This window comes from Pleurodeles waltl, chromosome 5 (genome assembly GCF_031143425.1).
Source record: "Pleurodeles waltl isolate 20211129_DDA chromosome 5, aPleWal1.hap1.20221129, whole genome shotgun sequence".
Taxonomy (NCBI): Eukaryota; Metazoa; Chordata; class Amphibia; order Caudata; family Salamandridae; genus Pleurodeles; species Pleurodeles waltl.
In genome coordinates, this window is record NC_090444.1 from 82,171,928 (window position 1) to 82,192,820 (window position 20,893).

Consider the following 20,893-nt stretch of genomic DNA (forward strand, 5'->3'; position numbering starts at 1 on the left):
TAACAATAACAAGACTTGGCAGATGGCCCCAGAGCCACCAGAATAACGCAGACCACTTCTGCAGGGGAATCAAACCCACTCGGTTGGTGCTGCTCAATCTACATGCAAGGAGCAGTAGGCTGTCGAGGGTTGGGTGCAGAACTCAGCCATGTTCCTGAGACTGAAGGTCCTTCAGAAAAGCTAGATGGAAAGGAGGGCAAATGCTCACTCAGGTAAAGCAGGTCGAAGGACAACTTTTCCCTGACTCAATCCACGGCTGTCAGGGTGAGTTGGGCTTGGTCCCTCCTGACATTCTTGAGACATCGAGGCAGCAGTGACGGATAGGTATACAGGAGAGTGCTGCTTCATGGTAAACATAATGTGCCTCTCGGGGAGCAATGAGGTGGAAATTCCAGCATGCAGAAGTTGCAACACTGCACAATCTCTGGTGTGGCACAATTATGGACTGAAGGCATACCTCAATGGATAAAGATGCCACTTCTGGTTACAGACCCCATTTGTGGCCTGCCAAATGATGTCTACTGAGCTCATCCATACTGCCATTTAGAAAGCCTGCCAAATGATTGGCCATCAGAGACATCCCTAGGAGGTAAAGCCTTTGCCAGAGCTTCAGCGCTTCCTGGCACTGTGCCCAAAACACCATACAGCCCCACACCACATGGTGGTTGTATTGTCAGACGCTAGACTGGTTTTCCCCGATGAAGAGGTGAAATGGGCCAACTGAACGGTATGTAGCTCCAGAAGATTGAAATCATGTATTTACTCCCACAGAGACCAACGACCTCTGATTTCCACCTCATCTAGGTGACCGTCCCACCTTAGAAATGATTCATCAATCAGTACTGAGAGCCCTGGGTGGGGAATGGAGAATGGCATGCCACAGACCAGGTTGGCCTCTGGCAGCAACTGTTGAGATATGGATGTTTTCCGACTGGCAACCCCAGTGCTGAGCCCACTGCAGTTAAAGTTTCACTGCAGAGTTGCATGTGCCAAAACGCATGGGGAAGCAGTAGTATGCATGAGGTCAGAAGGACAAGAAACCAGAGACCTAGCTACCCTGGAAAACAAAAGTGAGCCTGAAACATCAGGATCATAACCTTAAAGTCCCGGTCTTGCTACCAGGGTGGAAAGGCCTTGAAAACCACAGTGTACAGGATTGCCCTGTTTGAAAGAAATCTTCTGGACTGACCCCTAAAGGGATTTCAGTTTCATGATTGAGAACCCGAGGGACAACAGCAGGGAGACTCTCTGCTGAAGAAGGGTATAACCAAGTTGAAGAAACTGCAGCAACTTCTAGTCAGAGGTAACTACTCACTAGCTAGGTAGATGCAATGATATCCTGAGCCCTGTTGGATGCACCTGGCCATGGAATGGGCAGTCTGAGAGACTTGGTTGCAGTAACAGACGATGAGGAGGGGGATTGCTGTCCTTGCTGGTGGCCCTAGCCTCTGCCACACTACACTCCTCGGTGCCATGAAGCAGCTGTTCTCCAGGCTGTTGAACAGCCATTGCAAGGCTCCAAAATATCCTCAAAACTTTAAATACTGTTTGTGAAACTGGTGGGCTAGCGAAAGCAAGGCATTGAAGAAGGCCAAAGCACTTGTACCTTTGAAATACTCCACTACACTAAGCCTTTTCTCCAGAAAGTCTGGGGCAGGAAGCCGTCATGTCCACAGGAAATCCTGTGGTGAGCATCCATGCATACCGCCAGATCACTACTCTGGTCACAATGACCTGACACATGCAGACATAGCCACACCCTATCCATAGATCATTTGTGCAAAAGCATACTTCAATTGATTGGGAACAGTGAGCAATATTCTGCAGCTCTATTCCATAGGGCGTGTGCATAGCAGGCAGAGAGCATTCAGGGACCTCTATGCCAAACTGACGAATGACAAAACCTTGTTTCTAAATGCGTCAATGCACTCTGATTCTGTCCAGAGGTGCAATGGGGAATGCATTAGGGTCAACCTTGCTTACTGAAGCCTGAACGACCAAGTTTTCAGGAGTCAGGGCCTTGGTCAAAAAAGCAGAGTCCCCAGGAGCAGATGCCTAACTACAGGGCGACTCAGAAGCAAACCCTAGGAGGGGTCAGACCAGGTCACCATTAATGCCTGTGGTAGAACCTCATTTAAAGGCAGCAAATGCTCTCAGGTTGCGCGCCAAGCAGCAAGATCTTGATTTGCAGATCTGCCTTGGTTTCTATAATGGGCAACAGAAGGTCCAACACTTATGCAGCTGTGCAGCCTACCATCACAAAAGAGGCACTATAGTCTGAAGGTGGCCCCACTGCAGAGTCCTACTCAGTCTGATAGAAAGTATCCAGGCCCTAGCATTTTGCAAGTCTAAATGCCCATCAGCATCGTTGTAATGGAGGAGTAAACTATCCACCTGATCATCATCCTTATCATGGGGAAGGTACATGAGGCCCTGCATATCGTCTCCTTCTGTTCCGAATAGTCTCCAGCAGTACTAGCCTTGAGGAAGTGGAACTGCTTTGGAGTCGTCCTAAACCAGAAGCTGCATCTTTGTTATTTTGTAGCAGAACACTGGCAATGTTTGCTTCAGATCCGAAACAGGCTTTAGGGGCTGGGTCTAATGTCTCGCCAGCTGCCTTTACGCGGCCTTGAACTCCAATCCACTGACTCTCAAAGACTGCATCAATCTAGCTAGCACGCAGGTAGAAACTTGGATTAGTGATGCTCTTTGTAGCATTACTCTATTAAAAAGCTGTAAAGCCGCTCGCTTTAAACCCCAGCGGAATGGTTCAACACTGTACTATTGGCCATGAAAAAGTCCCATAAACATCTGGAGCATATATGGCGTAGGAACTACTGTTCTTCCAATAGAGCCAACTTCCTTAAGTCATTGAAAGAATGTCACAAACACATTAGATGCACGCACAGTCAATTCCTTCCACCCCTAAACAGAAAGTAAAAAATCTTTGTGTCTGGTTAGACAACACTCTCTTTTGACAGTCAGATAGCCAACCTTGCTGAGATCTGCTTCAGTATTTAATAACTCTACGCAAGATACATGAATATATTCCAGTTGCTGCCAGGAAAACGGTAGTCCAAGCTCTATTGGTGTCGAGGCTGGACTATTACAACGTACTCTACCTCAGATCCACTCAGGGCAGCCTTCAGAGACTTCAAAGGTTCCAAGACGCAGCAGCCAGTTGTTGCTGAATATCCCGAGATTTTCTCCAACTGGGCCAGCTCTGGTGAAACTACACTGGCTCTCTATTAAGGAAAGAGTTTCTTTTAAAGCCTTATGCTTTTGCCACAATATCCTGAATCAGAGAGGACCTTGTTTTCTTCACTGCTTGCTTAAACCCTATCTTCTTAGTAGATGTCTCAGATCTACAGGAACCACTCTCAGGGTTACACCGAGTGGAGAGACCGCAAATAGGTGGTTGCTCTTTCAGCTTCCTGGTCACCAAACTTTGGAACTCTCTTCCTGTCGATCTGAGGCATGAACATTCCGAACTGGCCTTTCGCAAGAAGCTGAAAACATGGTTCTTAAACAATCTTTTTAGGCCTCGGTTAGAAGCTGGGTCCACAGGGGATCTAGAATCCTAGGGTGGGGACACTCTGTGTGGAGTAACCAAGTGCTTTACAAATTTGCTAATATAACAAGATAGCAGTATGCAGGCCACCCAAGAACTGAAAATAAAGGAGAGACTAAAGCTCCACAAGGCTCTATAGACTGAAGAAGGAAACTCAAGGAAAAAACAGAGGCAGATGAAATGCAGGGTAACAGGAGAATTGAAAATTGGCAGCCCTACAATATACAAATGTGCTAGGTGCATGGGGATAATGCACCGTCTTCCTAAAAATATGCGCTTCCACTGATACCCAAACAGCTTCTTCCTGAACCAGAAACGTGCCTCACACATCCAGTCACCCTGCCACCATCAACCTATCTACCAGAGTTGAAAAGGATAGATTCTACAGCTTACAATGGGCCATTCCTGAACTTTTACTCTGAAAATGTACTAATCCTGACAGCCTTGAAGCATATAATTCAAGTGTGCGTATCTTGAAGTGTGTGTTGAGCTGTTTCTCATGTGGAGTATGTGTGCTAGGCATATGTATTGACGTATGTTAGCTGTGTGTCTTAAGTATATAAGTATAAGCTGTGTGGTATCTGCAAACTCAATGTAAACTAGTACATTTTTAAAAAGGATTGCACTTCAGAACTATTCACAAACTTTTGAAACGGAAAAAACGCTTTCTCAAAACTACTTTTCATAGATCTATTAAGTGACTTGCACACTACGCCCTTTCTTTTTTCCTTATCTCTCCAAAATTTCTGAATAGATTTTTTTCAAAACAAGAAAAGGCACTGAATGACCGACCGAGACAGCAGTGCCATATGTACCTGGTAATCATCCGTTCCAGAGTTAAGTTTGGAGAAATATTTCCTAAAAGATATTCTACTTTCCCTTTCACCATTATAATGTCTGAGTCATATAACCGATTCAAAGGAAGCCAAAATTATGAAACGTCTAAAATCCGGATTTCCTTCGAGCTGATGTCAACTTTAACTAAAGATACAGTGGTGCCTTTATAATGCTGAACCATAAACGAAAACAAATGGTTAGCACTTCTCTTCTGTTTTTGTGCTGTGCTTAGTTTGTAGCCATGGGCACACTCCAGTAGCTGGGCAGTCTGGGATAAGTACCAATTTATTCTGCCCCACATGGTACCAAGCAGGAACTGTATGCTGTGTGCCAGTTGATATCATAGCTACTCTGCAATGATTATATTGATCACTGGCTGTTCTGGTGGATTGAGTATTAGAAAATCTCATTGGATAATCTGAAGGTAATACCTAGGGATCTGTTAAAAAAGGCTCTGAGATTTCTCCCAAGTTCACAAAATGTACTTCTGGACGTGTGCTTTTATATAAATGGTAAGTTAACAGACCATTACCCATGCAATTTACAGAAATGTTATATAGATGTTACATTAAATCTGCTATAACGATGAAAGAATGACACAAGTCAGAATGCAGACACTGCAAGACCAGAAGCAGCTGAGCACATACTGGATCAAACTTGCACATTGCTGTGAAGTATATCCTGTACTTGAAGTCAGGAATCTATTCAGTCTGTCACTACTGCTAACCCTAGCGAAAAGACTGGCCCAGCCTTTTCTGTGGCAGGATTACTACAGGAAAGGAAATTCTGTCTGCACCCCACTCCAAGTGAATACTTCTAAAGATACAAAGAAGTAGGTCCCCATGCCACAAACTAAGGCATTACACCTAATAGTATGTGTCAGAGTGCTCCAACTCACTGCCAGTTTCAGCAATTTCATTGACATCTGGAAAAAGAAAGAAATAAGATCACCAGTCGGTTTATACCACTTACCACACGGGTCATAAATATGTCAGTTTTGTTCAGGAGCATGTCAGATGAACTGAACATACCTTCGTAACAGTACAACTTTAAACACAACACTGAACCATTGAACATAAACTACTGGTCAAGCTGTGGCCTCCCATGCTTGCCAAAGACCTTAGCAACACAACTCTTCAATCATTTTTAACATAATCTGTGGCTGTGTGACATCCAATTATGTTTCCAACAACAACACTGGATGGAATATATTCAAATTAATATTTAGGAAGATTTGCTTATTGCCAGATATCATGGTCAAGCTTGCAGGCTGGTTTATTTCTCCATAGTATTTAATAAGGCTACCCACACCATACTACTAAGCAGCTTCTGGCATGTTTGTTGAAATGATGTAACTGCAATCTTGAGGTTAAAATCACTCTGGTCAATTACATTCTCGAAATAAACTCGGGTGTATTTCTTTCACAAATTGCTAATGTAGTACCTCTCCAGTATATACGTGACATCTCATTTAACGTCCAAGATAGTTACAGCGATGTCGGCTAGGATGTCATTCAGATTGACAGCTGCAGAAAAATCTGTTACAACAGAATGCGGCCCAAACATCCAGGTCCACACATTTCTCTCTCAATCAATATTTTGTTGACCTTCTTCATAGGAAACTCACCAACGTCTAGGTAGCAAATAGGACTCTTTTAGGTCTGTTTTGTTGAAGAGCTGCTGATTGTCCCAAGAAATGTTACCAAAACGTGTTGAACTCCAAATGCTGTGAAGATGTACTTTTGCAGCTGTTGTCCCATCAGATCACTGAAGTACTGTTAATCATCATAACCAGGATAAAGTATTGCAGCAAAGCTTTTTAAAAATGTTTTCCAACCAAAATGATGGGCAAGCTACAAGAAACCTTGAATTCTACCCACTGCTTAATTAGCAGCCAATTAAACAAATATGAGGCAGTTTTTAGGACTAACAGCACTCGTTTGTTCATAAAGCTATGCCTAGCTATGAAAATAAAAGTTTTACTTCAAAATCATTCTAGCAGACAACCAAGGTAGGCCTCCCAAAATAACTTTTAGCCCCTGCTAATGTTCATGCCTCAGATCGACAGGAATTGATTCCAGAAAGTACTGCAACACATGAAAATGCGTCTAATGCACTAAGGAGTTAGAAATGTCCTTAGTTCAAATCCTGTGGGCACCCATCAGGTATTCATTTACTGTTTCTGTGATTAAATTAATTACTTTGGTGGAAGCATGAGTCCAAAGTTAAGACAATACAATAATTAAAAGTAAGCAAAGCAACACAATCAGAAGTCTTGTCCAAATCTGGGCCACTTATCATTTGGAGAGTTGGACTACATAGGATAGAAGTGAACTTGAGGGGCAAACAACTTTGAAAACTTAGTCATGAGGTCCACTGAAATGTTTTTAAAGGTCTAGTTAGATATTCTGTGAACAAAGAGATAAAACAGAAAGATTTCAAGGGGGTAATAACTTCCCTACAAACTGATGACAACCAATAATAAACAGGTTCACTTATTCTCGGCACTGTGCCTATGCCCGACAGCAGTCAAAGTATGAACTGCTGTGGCTGATCCAGGACTTGCAGGGGGGATTTATGAGATGTTTTAGCTGCACCTAAAATACATTTGGGTTGCCAGTAAAGCCAAAGGAACCAAGAAGTTGCAGAGATTAATCTGCCGTCCAATGGTACTGCACAATGACAGCTACAAAAGGGATGCATATGTTTGTGATCCACCATTTCTGTGTAACTTGGGATATGTCACAGGTTGTGCCCCGACAAAGTCAAGTCAGACAGAAGCAGGAAACAGGGCTTTATCTTTACTGCCTGGAGAAAAAAGTGTACATTAAAGATATACATGAAACATCCAAATAGACTGAACGTAAAGGAATATCTTGTCACTCCACTGGCAGCTGAGCACTCTCTGTTGGGCATGTGCCATTACAACAATTTGAGTACACAAATCGTTTCATGATATCTGCAGTCTTTGGTTTAGTCAAGCACCAGAACAGTAGATGAGCAATGGATATTTCTTATTAGTGTCCAATTAGAAGCCCAATAACCTCCCAGCCATGCATCAAGACCATCTCTTGTTGGTAGAGAGATTAAAAAAAAATAATTTATGAACAAAAGGCAAGGACAATGCTATTTCAGTTGCCTCCTCATCCTCCCTCAGGAAAACCATTATTTGACTAAGGTACTTTCGATGTCTTGGAAGGTCCCATTATGAGTCACATGATGCACTAATCTGATTCTGGCCCATCCCACCATCAGTGCCTGATTAGTAGGTTCTTTGGGGACACAAAAGCTCTGTGAAAGTGAGTGATAATGATGGGAAGGAGAGTACACAGAAAACAGGCCCATCAATGCTGCAAACATGACCACAGCATGAACAAATGAGAAGTGAATAGATAAAGAAAGGCCTAAACGAAGCAAATCCAAGAAATGGGGGAAACCTGCAATACATTGATGCACTTTCTGCTAGTGTTGTGTGAGAGTGGTGTGTATTTCAAAAAAGTACCAGAACCATCTGATAGTTCCTGAGAGAATCCAGACCTCTGCCAACCAGCTTCCCCAACAATTAGTTTGTTTTTGCCCCATGTGGTAATTTGTGACCAGGATTACAAACACCGACTGCCACCAGCCTCCTTTAGAGTCAGAATCTGTTTCCTTACCTCCCTCTTCCATCTGGCCAGCCATTCCTCTTTCTTCCTCTTGCTGATGAAATATGGGTCCCCAGCCTGGAAGGTATGTCTTTGCTGGGGCCTCTGACGCAGGCTGAGATCAGAGCCCAACCCTCCACGCTGTCGGCCTCGACATCCCTGCTCAAAGGCAGTTAGAAAGACAATCAGTACACCAATGAAACACTAGATGTGTCTCTACTGTTTTTCTGTCTTCCTTGTTATTTCTCTACTTTTTGGTGGGGTAGGGCAGAGGACAGGAGGATTGCAGGAGAGGGGTGGTAGGAATGGTCAAGGGCTAATTCTAACAAGGGTTACATTTTTCAGATAACCTGTATCTCAGTCATATAGGACCCACATAGCTACAAGTCATTAGGTCCATCATGGAATGACTTAAGTCCCAACAGTTTTTGTGATTCATGGGCCTGCTTTTGTTTGATAACAACTAGAGACATACAACTTCCAGAGTGCTTTGGGATGGGTTTTATTATAAAATAAATGTGCAACCAATGTTCCAGAAACACCTAGTTTAGGAAAATTATTTTTTGGGTGATCAAATCCGTGCCATTTACTGTGCATATGCATACCTGTAGCTGATATTTTCTTCTAATACCATTTGAAGTGTGTGACCTATGTGTGTTGGAAGACGGGGTTGCTTTAATGTGTTCCCTACAGAATATCTGAATTGCAGCTGTGACCATTTGTCTATTGAAAATAATACAATTTCATCACAAAACTAGCTTCTCTAAAGCAATGATGTTAACCTAAAGTAAGATAACCTTTACATCTGACGTGTACAGAAGCAAGTTACTGAAAATCTAATAAGGTCTTCAATGAACTGGTTGTTCAAATTGTAAAGAGGATGATAAGCGATCTAAAAATAAACACAAGAAAAAAGCCATACATATCTTTTTTGAAGATGATTAATAGTCCTGTAAGGACAATCTGCATCCAACGAAATCTTCCAACTAGAAATCTGCTCCTACACCAGTTTACTGCAAACTGATTCCCACAGTTTCGCTGGAAGAAAGCAACACTTCTTTCATGCTTTGGGTAAGAGCAAACCTCTGTTTGAAAATTTCATTGAAAACTCACAGTGAATGCTTCTAATTTGTTAATAATTCCCACAAAGTACGTTTACTTATTGAGGACATTTCAAACACGTTGAACGTTTTGTTATCTTCACAATTTAGGAAAAGAGTCTCTGGGGATTTGCACCTCTTCAATAATCTCTTCATAGAACAATTAGGCTAAGAAAGGCATGTATTGTGAATGAAAACACTATCCAAAAATACGAATATTTAAAAAATCTTTGATACTTCTATATGGTCTTTTGAAAATAGTCTTCATGCTCAGATATCAATCACTAGCAGTAGACTAGGGTAAATCTCCTGCCAAGCAGTTTATATAGATACTTGAGGAGGGGGAGAGTGAGTGCTTTTGAGATTGCCAAAGAGTTATTAAGACATTTCTAAAACCGTTTCTGCTTACATTTTAGTTGAGGCCACGCTTGTCACAAGTAATTGCAAGGCCTGGGGCAGAGCAATTGGATACCCTCTGGATACTTCTTCTGTTTTTGGCAGGTGTCATTAATTACCTGTATGAAAGTGTTAAAAACTTAAAAGATGGTATCTGGCACCACCTAGTGGTATTGCCAAGTAAGCTTCCTTATTAACTGTGAGACCCTGTAAAGGGTAGGGTATGGGGCATGATGCCCCCAACCCCTCTAAACCCCAGTGATAGGTTTGTGTTGGAGCAAAAAGTTTAGAATTAGAATAAGTTACATATGTGAATGAGTGTACTGAGTGGAAGGAAATAAGTAGGTGTTCGAGATTGAAGTATAGGGGGAAGCTATGCATACAGGGAACCTCAGAGCTATGCAAAGTGTGCATTGCCCCTGGGGTGCAGGGTCTCTGAAAGGCACAACTGACAAAGTCTCTGTCAAGCCTGCCTTTCAGAGGCACAGGCCTTCTTGTATAGAGGAAGGTTTCCAGACTTATTAGTGCCGCTGAAATGTATGCCCTGCTGGGTAAAAGTAAGTGAAATGTCAGGACTGTTTTGCATGTAACAAGGCGTTGCACAACCTACAGTCCGTCAAACATTGTACTTCCTGCATACTTGCGACTGCCTCTGGAACTTCATCACCTCTCAGCTGATAAAACCACTAACAGGCTAATCTGGTTTCTGAAGAGATCTGGCGTTCTACTGGTCACAAGTTGTATCACACAGACATTTCTGTGGGCTAATGTTACTCTTGCAGCAATTTAAGCATTAAATGGAGACCCCTGTTACAATGCCAACACAGCTTGCTGCAGATGCATAAAATCCACAGGTTATGACCCTAGCAAAATATCCCAGGATCAGTGTATAATCCGAGAGTCACAGGTTCAAAGCTGGGAGGGGATCATCCAAGATATTCTTCATTTGAAGGCCAAAAGATCACCATGTTTTTATTTAAGTGGTAAGAGGTGATACAGTTGTGTGCTACATACATGGTTAATAATTATAATAATATGGGTCGATGTAAGTGTGAGCTTGGGAGAAGTCTTGTTATTTATCACAGAGGATCGCTTGGTGCTCAACTGTTGCAGAGAATGACAACGTAGTATTATGAAAAAGAACAAGTTACAGATAAGTTATGATGAGCGAAACAGCCATGTTGTATGGGCCAATCTAAATGCAGATGGCTGATTGTAAGTTAAATGTGGCATGGGAGCGTACTCTAAACGCAAGGGACTTGTTCAGAAAACTATCAGCCAACAGAAATACTTCTGTGAAAACAAAGAATATTTATTAGAAACTGCTGTAGTAGAGCTGACAGATCTAGCTGGAGTGTATTTAGCAGGTTCCAGGACCTTCCCACACAACAAACGATGGGAAATGTATAAAGATCTGAAAGCAACAGGACTGAGAAGTGGTAGCCGGTGTAGCTTTCTTAAGATAGGCAAGGCACGGCACTGGAAGGGCAGCTCAAATTGTTATTCTAGCTGAATGAGATTGTATGGGCTAAAGTTTGAGGTGGCGAGCAGCTCCTTCACATGCAGCACTCTACGAAAAACCACTGACACTCCGATTCTGCTCAATTCAAATGTATGGTTTTCTAACAGACTTTTTAAGCATAGGATTAGCAAAGTCCAATTCACTGTGTTATTCCACTTCTAGAAAAACAAACATTTGAGGTGAGCAGATTAGGAGTGTTGGTGTTTCTGTAGAGTGCCATCCACTGTGCTAATTCTGTGTTTAGAAACTCTGCTAGAAAAGCTGAAATTTGAGGTGGACATGCATGAAGTGTCGGCGTGCTGTAGAGTGCTCCAAATAAAGGAACAGTTCTCCCTATACAACTTGGGAACTACCCAGGGTTCCCTGCTCTTTTTGCATAATTTATGCAGCACTCTAAGCCTGAAAGGCATTGTTTTGATTTATAAGGGTTGCTTCGTAGCATCGGGACAAAGCTATACCTCTCTGACAAGCTCTAATAAGAGCAAAACACGTGTCAGCAGTTGCTTTTACTCATTCTGGGTTGGACTGGGCAGTATTTTACACATCCAAAGCTGTCATACTGTGCCTTGAATGGTAAAAGGCTTTTGTCATTTTTCAACTTGGTGCGGATGGCACTTGCTCACCCCTATGCTTAAAGACTTTGCTGTAAAAATGTCAAAAAGACTGTCACTTTCTAACTCTGCATGGATGGTACTGTGCTAAACCTATGTGTAAAAGCTCTGCTGGAAAAATCGACACTTGAGATGATTACATTAGGAGTGTTGGTTGTGTAGTAGTGTGCTCCATATAATTTGCTGTTCTACTAAAACTTGGGAACTACTCACGGTTTCCTACTCTTTTGTGATTGGTAGATACATTACACCAATCAATCTCCAAGATAACAATTATCAGGTATGTTGTGTCTAGGCACAGTAGTACTGAGGATTGGGGCATAAGCAGCCTTACTTTCCGAGCTCACATCATACCTGTAAGACAAATACATTTCTCTGGAGGCATTTGCCTTTACAAACATACGATCATGCAAGACACACTAATATCTTACACTAGCTACAATTTCCACGAGTTACGACAATACACTGTGCCTAGCCATGCTTCTCACTTGCATCATCTCTCATGACAAAGGAGAAAACTGGATTGTATCACACATACCTACTCATTTAATCGCAACTTTACAATCAACTTCTTGAACTATTGAACATAACTGAAGGAATGTTATGTTATAATGTTTTATAAAGCACTACCTAATGCCAGATGAGGGCTTCCTCGAGCTGAAACAATCTGTAGTATCCTGCTCACTTCTTGATGAGGTATAAAGTGGGTTTTAAAGCCTTTCTGAAGGTGAGCTATGACTTTGTATCCTTTGGAGAACGAGAGAGAGAGTATTCCAAGCTTTAGCAGCAGGATACCTGAAAGAGTGGCCTCCATAACGCACAAGACAAACACAAAATTCTCAAATTGTTGCCAATACTGACCAAAGACTCTTGTGCTCTATTCTGAAGTTACAAAGAGCTTGTTTTCTCATCTGCCTGATAAACCAAGCACAGGGATTTAAACTGAATGCATTTATTCACAGGGAGCCAATGAAGTGCCTTCAGATAGGAGAGGACATGCTTGTTTTGGCGGCCTGAAAATGAGTTGTAATGCTGGATTACATGAAACCTCGTAATCTCTGCCTTGTTTAATTCCAAGTAGTGACTCTTGTAATAATCTAGCCGTGGTAAAATAATAGTCTGTACTGCCAACTTCCTACCTTCTAAGAGAACAAAGGAAGGCTTTGCTTCAACTGTGTAAAATAAACAGGCAAATAAAAATTACCTAGATTATTTGATTTTTAAATTAAGATTTTATAATCCAGGTAAACCCTAGGTCCTTAATCATTGTTTTCGGAAATAAAAAAGTGCCCAAATTTGAGGACCACCATGTGTTTGGCAAAGTATGTTTTTTTTTTTTTACGAATGCTTTCGAATGAAATACTGTTACCTTCATTACAGTCAGCATGGGGATAAAACATAAATTGGGATCAACTGGTTTCTTTTAGGGTCTGTATTGAAATCGCTACAACCTCTAACTTGAGCAATACAACAACTTAATGGCATTCACCTGGGATTACATCTCGATATAGCAATTGTGCTGCGTGCCTCCACAGGTGACCACTCCAGAAAGATATTTTCTTAACCTAGAGACTTAAGAAAACAACTATGGGCGGGCAGAGCAGCCAAGAGAAAACTAACTCAAGAAGATGGAGGCATCTTGAAAGGAGGTATCTTGGAACGGCAGGCCCAGCGTCAAGTCTAAGACTCACGCAGCACCTGCGTGTTCCGCCACCGAGTACACTTCCTGAGAAAGGGAAGATCACGCAGTATGTAAAGGAGAATGGGTGACATATCAGAGTCTCCAGCACTGAAAGTGGACGGAACAACCACAAAGCATCTTCTACTTAGCTGTTCGTAAAGTCAGAAGACATCCTTTGACAGATCTAATGATTCTGGTCAGAAGGTTAAGAAAAATAGTTTTGTGAGGTAGTTCAGAAGGCAATCATGGAGCATGTTATAAACTAGGCAGATTATTTTTAACACCATGTTCCCTTTAACAATGAATCAGTAGCTGGCTTGCATGACTGCTGTTAAGCTTCAATTCAAACGAAGACGGGCTGCATTGTTTTCAACTCTGCATTTTATTTTTTTAAGTGATGCACTTGAGAGGCCAGAACATGAGCAACTGTAATAATCCAGGTGTCTTATGACCCAGGCAAGGTTCAGAGAACGTTTCTGGCAGCAGTAAATCAACAGGAGAACCCTTTATAGCAGCTCATGTAATGTGGTGTATAGACCCCATTTAACTGATGAATTAAATGACACGCCACTTTTCATGGAATACACCTAAGTGATGAGCCAAAGCCACATGAATGCAATGGCGGACCAATTCCTTCACTCAAGGTAAGAAAGGGATAACAGAGCCCAGAAGCATAATTCTGTTTTAATGTGACTGTGGGACAGGCAGTGGGACAAGTCGTGCAAGTTGCCAGATTCTTCTTAAGATGACATGAATATGTTTATGATCCGCATATATGCGATGACATATCTTCAGGTAGTCAGTGTAACATGTATTAAGGCTTCAAAAAAAAGTTCACAAGTGGAGATGAGAATCAACATGTCTAGTGTCTTCGTTAGTTTTAATTCCAGGTGAACAAAAACATTGGCAGGCAATCACAGAGGGTTGAGCATTTACATAAGTGATTGGGTGAAAGTCTTTGGCTGTATTTTCTTTGAGGTGCATCATAAGGTGAGACGACTGAGATAATGGAAGCTTATAGAAGGACTCTCAAGCTCTCTATTGATGTAGAATTTGAGTAGACAGACCTTTGCACAAGGGAGATGCGTGAACCCATGGAGGTATAACTCAGGTTCAAAGGGGAAAAGCAAGTTAAGACTATCTGCTGATCAACTTGGTAAAGATGAGAAAATCCATGTTATCAATGTTTGGATTTTGATGTTGCCATGATCTCTCTGCTTGGAGACGTTTGTTACTTTCTAATAATGGGATGACGCAGAAGTGTCATAACCCAATGGGTATAAGACATGTTTATCTTATTTAAAAAAATAAAAATAAAAAATAAACGAATGAAATAAGAACTCTAAAGAGAGAGTGTTTTCACTTACATGATACATCTTTTTTGCAACTGATCTCCACACCTGCTCAAATTTTAAAAAGAAGAAAAGAAATACCAGTGTTTAGAAAACTTTATCACTGCATCTTTTAGCCAGTATGCTTCAGTGCTTAATGATCAGAAAGGGATCAATTTCCTCGACACCACACACCTATATGTATAGGGTAGGCATTCTATTCTCACAAATGAGTTAAATCACAGATATTCCAGCAATGGGTGTCACACAAGTTATTTTCTATAAAACCTTATGGGATAAGGCAGCTGTAAACATCATTATAGGAAACCAACCATAACCTGCATTTATTACAAAGAAAAAACTGCAGCCAGTTAAAAAGAATCCCTTCGTATTCCAACAATGGAATAACACTATAGGTGTTTTGCTTCTTTTGCACAACACTTATTAGTGGATGCAATATTGATAATTGCATATTATTGGTTATAAATTGGGATTCTCAAAAATTGCAAATTGCCAGAAAACAATTATGATTGCAAACGTAGAAGCTTTGGTGATGTTACTCAATACACCACCGTGAAGTTAGCCACGATCAGTGAAACAACTCTTGTCACATTCTTCCTTTAAGAAACTAACTGATTAACTTTTATTCCAACACCACTGTAGGAAAGTGCTATTGTTGGCATGGTTACGCCCTCACACTTTTTGCCTAGTATTGATGCCAACTTTGAAAGTGTGCTGGGATCCTGCTAACCAGCCCCAGCTCCAGTGTTCTTTCCTAAAGACTGTACCTTTGTTTCCACGATTGGCACAACCCTGACACACAGTTAAGTCCCTTGTAAAAGGTACCAAGGGTACCAAGGGCCCTGTGGCCTAGGAAGGTCTAAAAGGGCTGCAGCATGTATTATGCCACCCTAAGGGACCCCTCACCAAGCACATGTACACCGCCTTGCAGCTTGTGTGCGCTGGTGGGGACAAAAAGACAAAGTCGACATGGCACCCCTCTCCGGGTGCCATGCCCACAAACCACCGCCTGTGGCATAGGTAAATCATCCCTCGGCAGGCCTTAAATCCCTAAGGCAGGGTGCACTATTCCACAGATGAGGACACAGATGCATGAGTGTAGGAGGCTGGCCTGGCTTATAGTGGGTACCTTGTGGTACTTACACCCTGTGCCAGGTCCAGTTATCCCTTATTAGTAGAATATAGGTGTTTCTAGCAACTTAGGCTGATAGAAGGTAGCTATGGCAAAGCAGCTTAGGCTGAACTAGGAGACATGCAAAGCTCCTACTATACCACTTATATCATATAGCACAATATCATAAGAAAACACAATACTCAGAGTTACTAAAAATAAAGGTACTTTATTTTAGTGACAATATGCCAAAGTATCTCAGAGAATACCCTCACTTAGGAGGTAATATACACAAGTTATATGTACACAAACCCAAAATAGGTAAGTAACAGTAGGAAAAGTAGTGCAAACAATGTAGAATCACAATAGGGTGCAATAGGTAAACATAGGTCTAGGGACAACACAAACCATATACTCCAAAAGTGGAATGCGAATCACGAATGGACCCCAGACCTATGGGAGATTGTAGAGGGTCGCTGGGACTGTGAGAAAACAGTAAGGGTGTCCAAAATACCCCACCCCAAGACCCTAGAAAGTAGGAGTAAAGTTACCCTACTACCCCAGAAAGACACAATAGTCGTGATAGGGGGAATCTGCAAGAACCACAAGCACCAGCAAAACACTGAAGACGGATTCCTGGACCTGAGGACCTGAAGAGGAAGGGGACCAAGTCCAAGAGTCGCAATAGTGTCCAGGTGGGGCAGGAGCCCAGAAAACCCCGGATGAAGGTGCAAAAGGGCTGCCTCTGGGTGGAAGAAGCCGAAGATTCTGCAACAACGAAAAGGGCTAGAAACTTCTCCTTTGGATGGAAGATGTCCCGCGGCGTGCTGGATGTTGCAGAAGTGTTTCCACGCAGAAATACCGCAAACAAGCCTTGCTAGCTGCAAGGGTCGCTGTAGAGGTTTTTGGGTGCTGCTGAGGACCAGGAAGGACCACAGTGTCGCCCATTGGAGGAGTAGGAGACTGAGGGGGCGCTCAGCAACTCAGAGAGCCCCCGCAGAAGCAGGCAGCACCCGCAGAAGTACCGGAGCAGGCACTTGGAAGTTCTGTGAACTCGGAGTCACAAAAGGAGGGTCCCACGACGTAGGAGTCCAACTCAGAGGGTTGAGCACTGCAGGACGGAGTGCTGGGGGCCCAGACTAGGCTGTGCATAAAGGAATGCTTGGAGAAGTGCACAGAAGCCGGAGCAGCTGCAAATCACGCAGTACACAGGTTTGCTGTCTGGCGTGGGGAGGCAGGGGCTTACCTCCACCAAATTTGGACAGAAGGGCCACTGGACTGTGGGAGACACTCGGACCCAGCTCCTGTGTTCCAGGGACCACGCTCGTCAGGATGAGAGGGGACCCAGAGGACCGGTGATGCAGTCTTTTGGTGCCTGAGTTAGCAGGGGGAAGATTCTGTCGACCCACAGGAGATTTCTTCTTGGCTTCCGGTGCAGGGTGAAGGCAGACAGCCCTCAGAGCATGCACCACCAGGATACAGTCGAGAAAGCCGGCAGGATGAGGCGCTACAATGTTGCTGGTAGTCGTCTTGCTACTTTGTTGTGGTTTTGCAGGCGTCCTGGAGCAGTCAGCGGTCGATCCTTGGCAGAAGTCGAAGAGAGAAGTGCAGTGGAACTCTGGTGAGCTCTTGCATTCGTTATCTGAAGAATACCCCAGAGGAGAGACCCTAAATAGCCAGAAAAGGAGGTTTGGCTACCAAGAAAGGAGGTTTGGCTACCAAGAGAGGTAAGAGCCTATCAGAGGGGGTCTCTGATGTCACCTGCTGGCACTGGCCACTCAGTGCTGTCCAGTGTGCCACCAACACCTCTGAATCCAAGATGGCAGAGGTCTGGGACACACTGGAGGAGCTCTGAGCACCTCCCCTGGGAGGTACTGGTCAGGGGAGTGGTCACTCCCCTTTCCTTTGTCCAGTTTCACGCCAGAGCAGGGCTGGGGGATCCCTGAACCGGTGTAGACTGGCTTATGCAGAGATGGGCACCATCTGTGCCCATCAAAGCATTTTCAGAGGCTGGGGGAGGCTACTCCTTCCCAGCCCTTCACACCTATTTCCTAAGGGAGAGGGTGTAACACCCTCTCTCAAAGGAAATCATTTGTTCTGCCTTCCTGGGCTGGGGCTGCCCAGACCCCAGGAGGACAAAATCAAGTCTGAGGGGTTGGCAGCAGCAGCAGCTGCAGTGGAAACCCCGGAAAGGCAGTTTGGCAGTACCCAGGTTCTGTGCTAGAGACCAGGGGGATCATGGAATTGTCCCCCCAATACCAGAATGGTATTGGGGTGACAATTCCATGATCTTAGACATGTTACATGGCCATGTTTGGAGTTACCATGGTGACGCTACACATAGGTAGTGACCTATGTGCACTGCACACGTGTAATGGTGTCCCCGCACTCACAAAGTTCAGGGAAATTGTCCTGAACGATGTGGGGGCATCTTGGCTAGTGCCAGGGTGCCCACACATTAAGTAACTTGGCACCCAACCTTCACAAAGTGAGGGTTAGACTTATAGGTGACTTATAAGTTACCAATGTGCAGTGAAAAATGGCTGTGAAATAACGTGGACGTTATTTCACTCAGGCTGCAGTGGCAGACCTGTGTAAGAATTGTCTGAGCTCCCTATGGGTGGCAAAAGAAATGCTGCAGCCCATAGGGATCTCCTGGAACCCCAATACCCTGGGTACCTAAGTACCATATACAAGGGAATTATATGGGTGTACCAGTGTGCCAATGAGAATTGGTCAAATTAGTCACTAGCCTGCAGTGACAATTTTAAAGCAGAGAGAGAGCATAAACACAGGTTCTGGTTAGCAGAGCCTCAGTGATTCAGTTAGCCACCACACAGGGAACACATATATGCCACAAACTTATGAGCACTGGGGTCCTGGCTAGCATGATCCCAGTGACACATATCAAACACACTGACAACATAGGGTTTTCACTATGAGCACTGCGCCCTGGCTAGCAGGATCCCAGTGAGACAGTAAAAACACCCTGACATATACTCACAAACAGGCCAAAAGTGGGGGTAACAAGGCTAGAAAGAGGCTACCTTCCTACAATGAGCAATATGCCCCTACAGCAGTGGTCGTCAAACTTTTTAATGCTGCTCCCCATAGTGAAAAAAAAATAATCTGACCCACTCCAAATGTTTCACAATTATTCTATTAAATCGGAAATGTTTAAATATGTCAATACTTATTTAAACATTGCAGTTGAGTTCTAATAGTGTTTTTAAAATGCAATCATGATGCCAAACATACTCTTCTGGTCAAGCAGGCCTTACTAACAAGTAAAAGTATCCACAGTGTGATTAATAGAAGTGGGGGTACTGAAGAGCATTTGGAGTCCCTTTCCTTTTGACACAGCCTCCCAGCTTGGACGTAAATGACAAAACATGCTCAAGTTTACAGCTCCTCATTTGTTTCAGCTTAAAACAAAGCCCTGCTATCAGCATAATGCTTGTTTTGGCCAGAGCCTGTCACCCCCCTGAGATAACTTGAGGCCCCTTAGGGGGCCCGCCCCCCATTTAGAAGACCTCTGCTCTACAGTGTCTAACTGCATTCTTAAACATTGGAAGTGCAATGTAGCAATATTGAGTATATGGTCTGGGAGTTTGTCATTACCAACTCCAGGGCTCCATAATCGCTTCACTGAATACTGAAACCTTCTCAGCACAATAAACCCACACTGATGCCAATGTTGGACTTGTTAAAAATGCACACAGAGGGCATCTTAGAGATGCCCCCTGTATGTTAGCCAAACTGCTAGTGTAGGACTGACCGGTGTGTGCCAGCCCGCCACTTTCAGTCAAGTTTCTGGCCACATGGGGCGAGCGCATTTGAGCACTCTGTGGTCAGAAACAAAGCCTGTCCTGGGTGGAGGTGCTTCACACCTCCCACCTACAGGAACGGTAACACCTGGCGGTGACCCTCAAAGGCTCAAGCCTCAGATTACAGTGCTCCAGGGCACTCCAGCTAGTGGAGCTGCCCGCCCCACAGACAAAGCCCCACTTCTCGGAGCAAGTCTGGTGGGAAAATTAGGGAAAACAGGGAGGAGTTACCACCACAGCCAATACCACCCCTAAGGTGTCCAGAGATGAGGTGACCCCCTCCCTGCAGAATTCTCCATCTTGGTTTGGGGGACAGGGACCAACAGGATTAGATGTGTGCCCCCCTTCCCAAAGGGACTGGGCACAAGGAGGGTGTAGCCACCCTCAGGCACAGTAGCCAATGGCTACTGCCCTCTGACCCCTAAAAGCCCCTAAATCTAGGATTTAAGGGCCTCCCTGAACCCAGCTCACCAGATTCCTGGAGACCTACAAGAAGGACTGCTTAGCTGAAATCCCCAGCAGAGAAGAAGGAAGATGACAACTCTTTTGGCCCCAGCCCTACCAGCCTGTCTCCTGCTTCAAAGAACCTGCAAAAGAACAGCGACACGGCCAATGGGCCCAGCGATCTCTGCTTAGCTCCAGAGGACTACCCTGCACGCAAAAGGATCAAGAACTCCTGAGGACAGCAGCCCTGTCCAAGAAAAAAAAAAAAAAACTAAGGACTCCCACCGCACTCAGGATGCTTGAGTCCTAAACCCAGTCTGCACCCGGCAGCCATGTCCCATGTCCAGGTGGTCCACCCAGCTAGAGAAAGTCCCCAGGCAATTGCGAGCAAGTGCCCACCCTGGGTTAACCTCTCCACCCCTCCACGACGACGCCTGCAGAGGGAATCTTAAGGACCCCCCTGACCGTGATGCTCTGTACGAAGATTCTGACGCCTAAAGACACACTGCACCTGCAGCTCCCAGGCCTTGGAGAACCCGACCTCTGGTGCAGCAACTTTCAGCAGGTCGCCCTCATCCCTCTCCAACCGGTGGTGTGCTCGAGACACCCCCCTGGACCTCACCTGCAGCCTCTGAGTGACCCTGGGGTCCCCTCATAGACCAGCACTGGAAGCCCGACATCCTGTTTGCACCCTGCACTCGGCCGCCCCTGTATCTGGTGCCTAATTGTGGCCCCTCCAGAGTCCTTCAACCCCCCGCCCCCCTCCGAGTTGCGGTTACTTACCTGCAGGCCGACCT

The 20,893-nt window shown here is 44.1% G+C and overlaps 1 protein-coding gene across 2 annotated transcripts in view; it reads right to left on the reverse strand.

Annotated features, from left to right (window-relative positions):
• Window positions 1-20,893, reverse strand: part of DNMT3A (DNA methyltransferase 3 alpha) — a 1,562,966-nt gene that overhangs the window by 817,554 nt on the left and 724,519 nt on the right. Inside the window, exon 6 of one of the 2 annotated variants that reach the window (XM_069233637.1) lies at window positions 8,065-8,211. The exons of the other annotated variant lie outside the window; for it this stretch is intronic. Coding sequence (XP_069089738.1) covers window positions 8,065-8,211 — 147 coding nt within the window. The remainder of the gene's footprint in view (window positions 1-8,064; window positions 8,212-20,893) is intronic. 2 annotated transcript variants of the gene reach the window in all.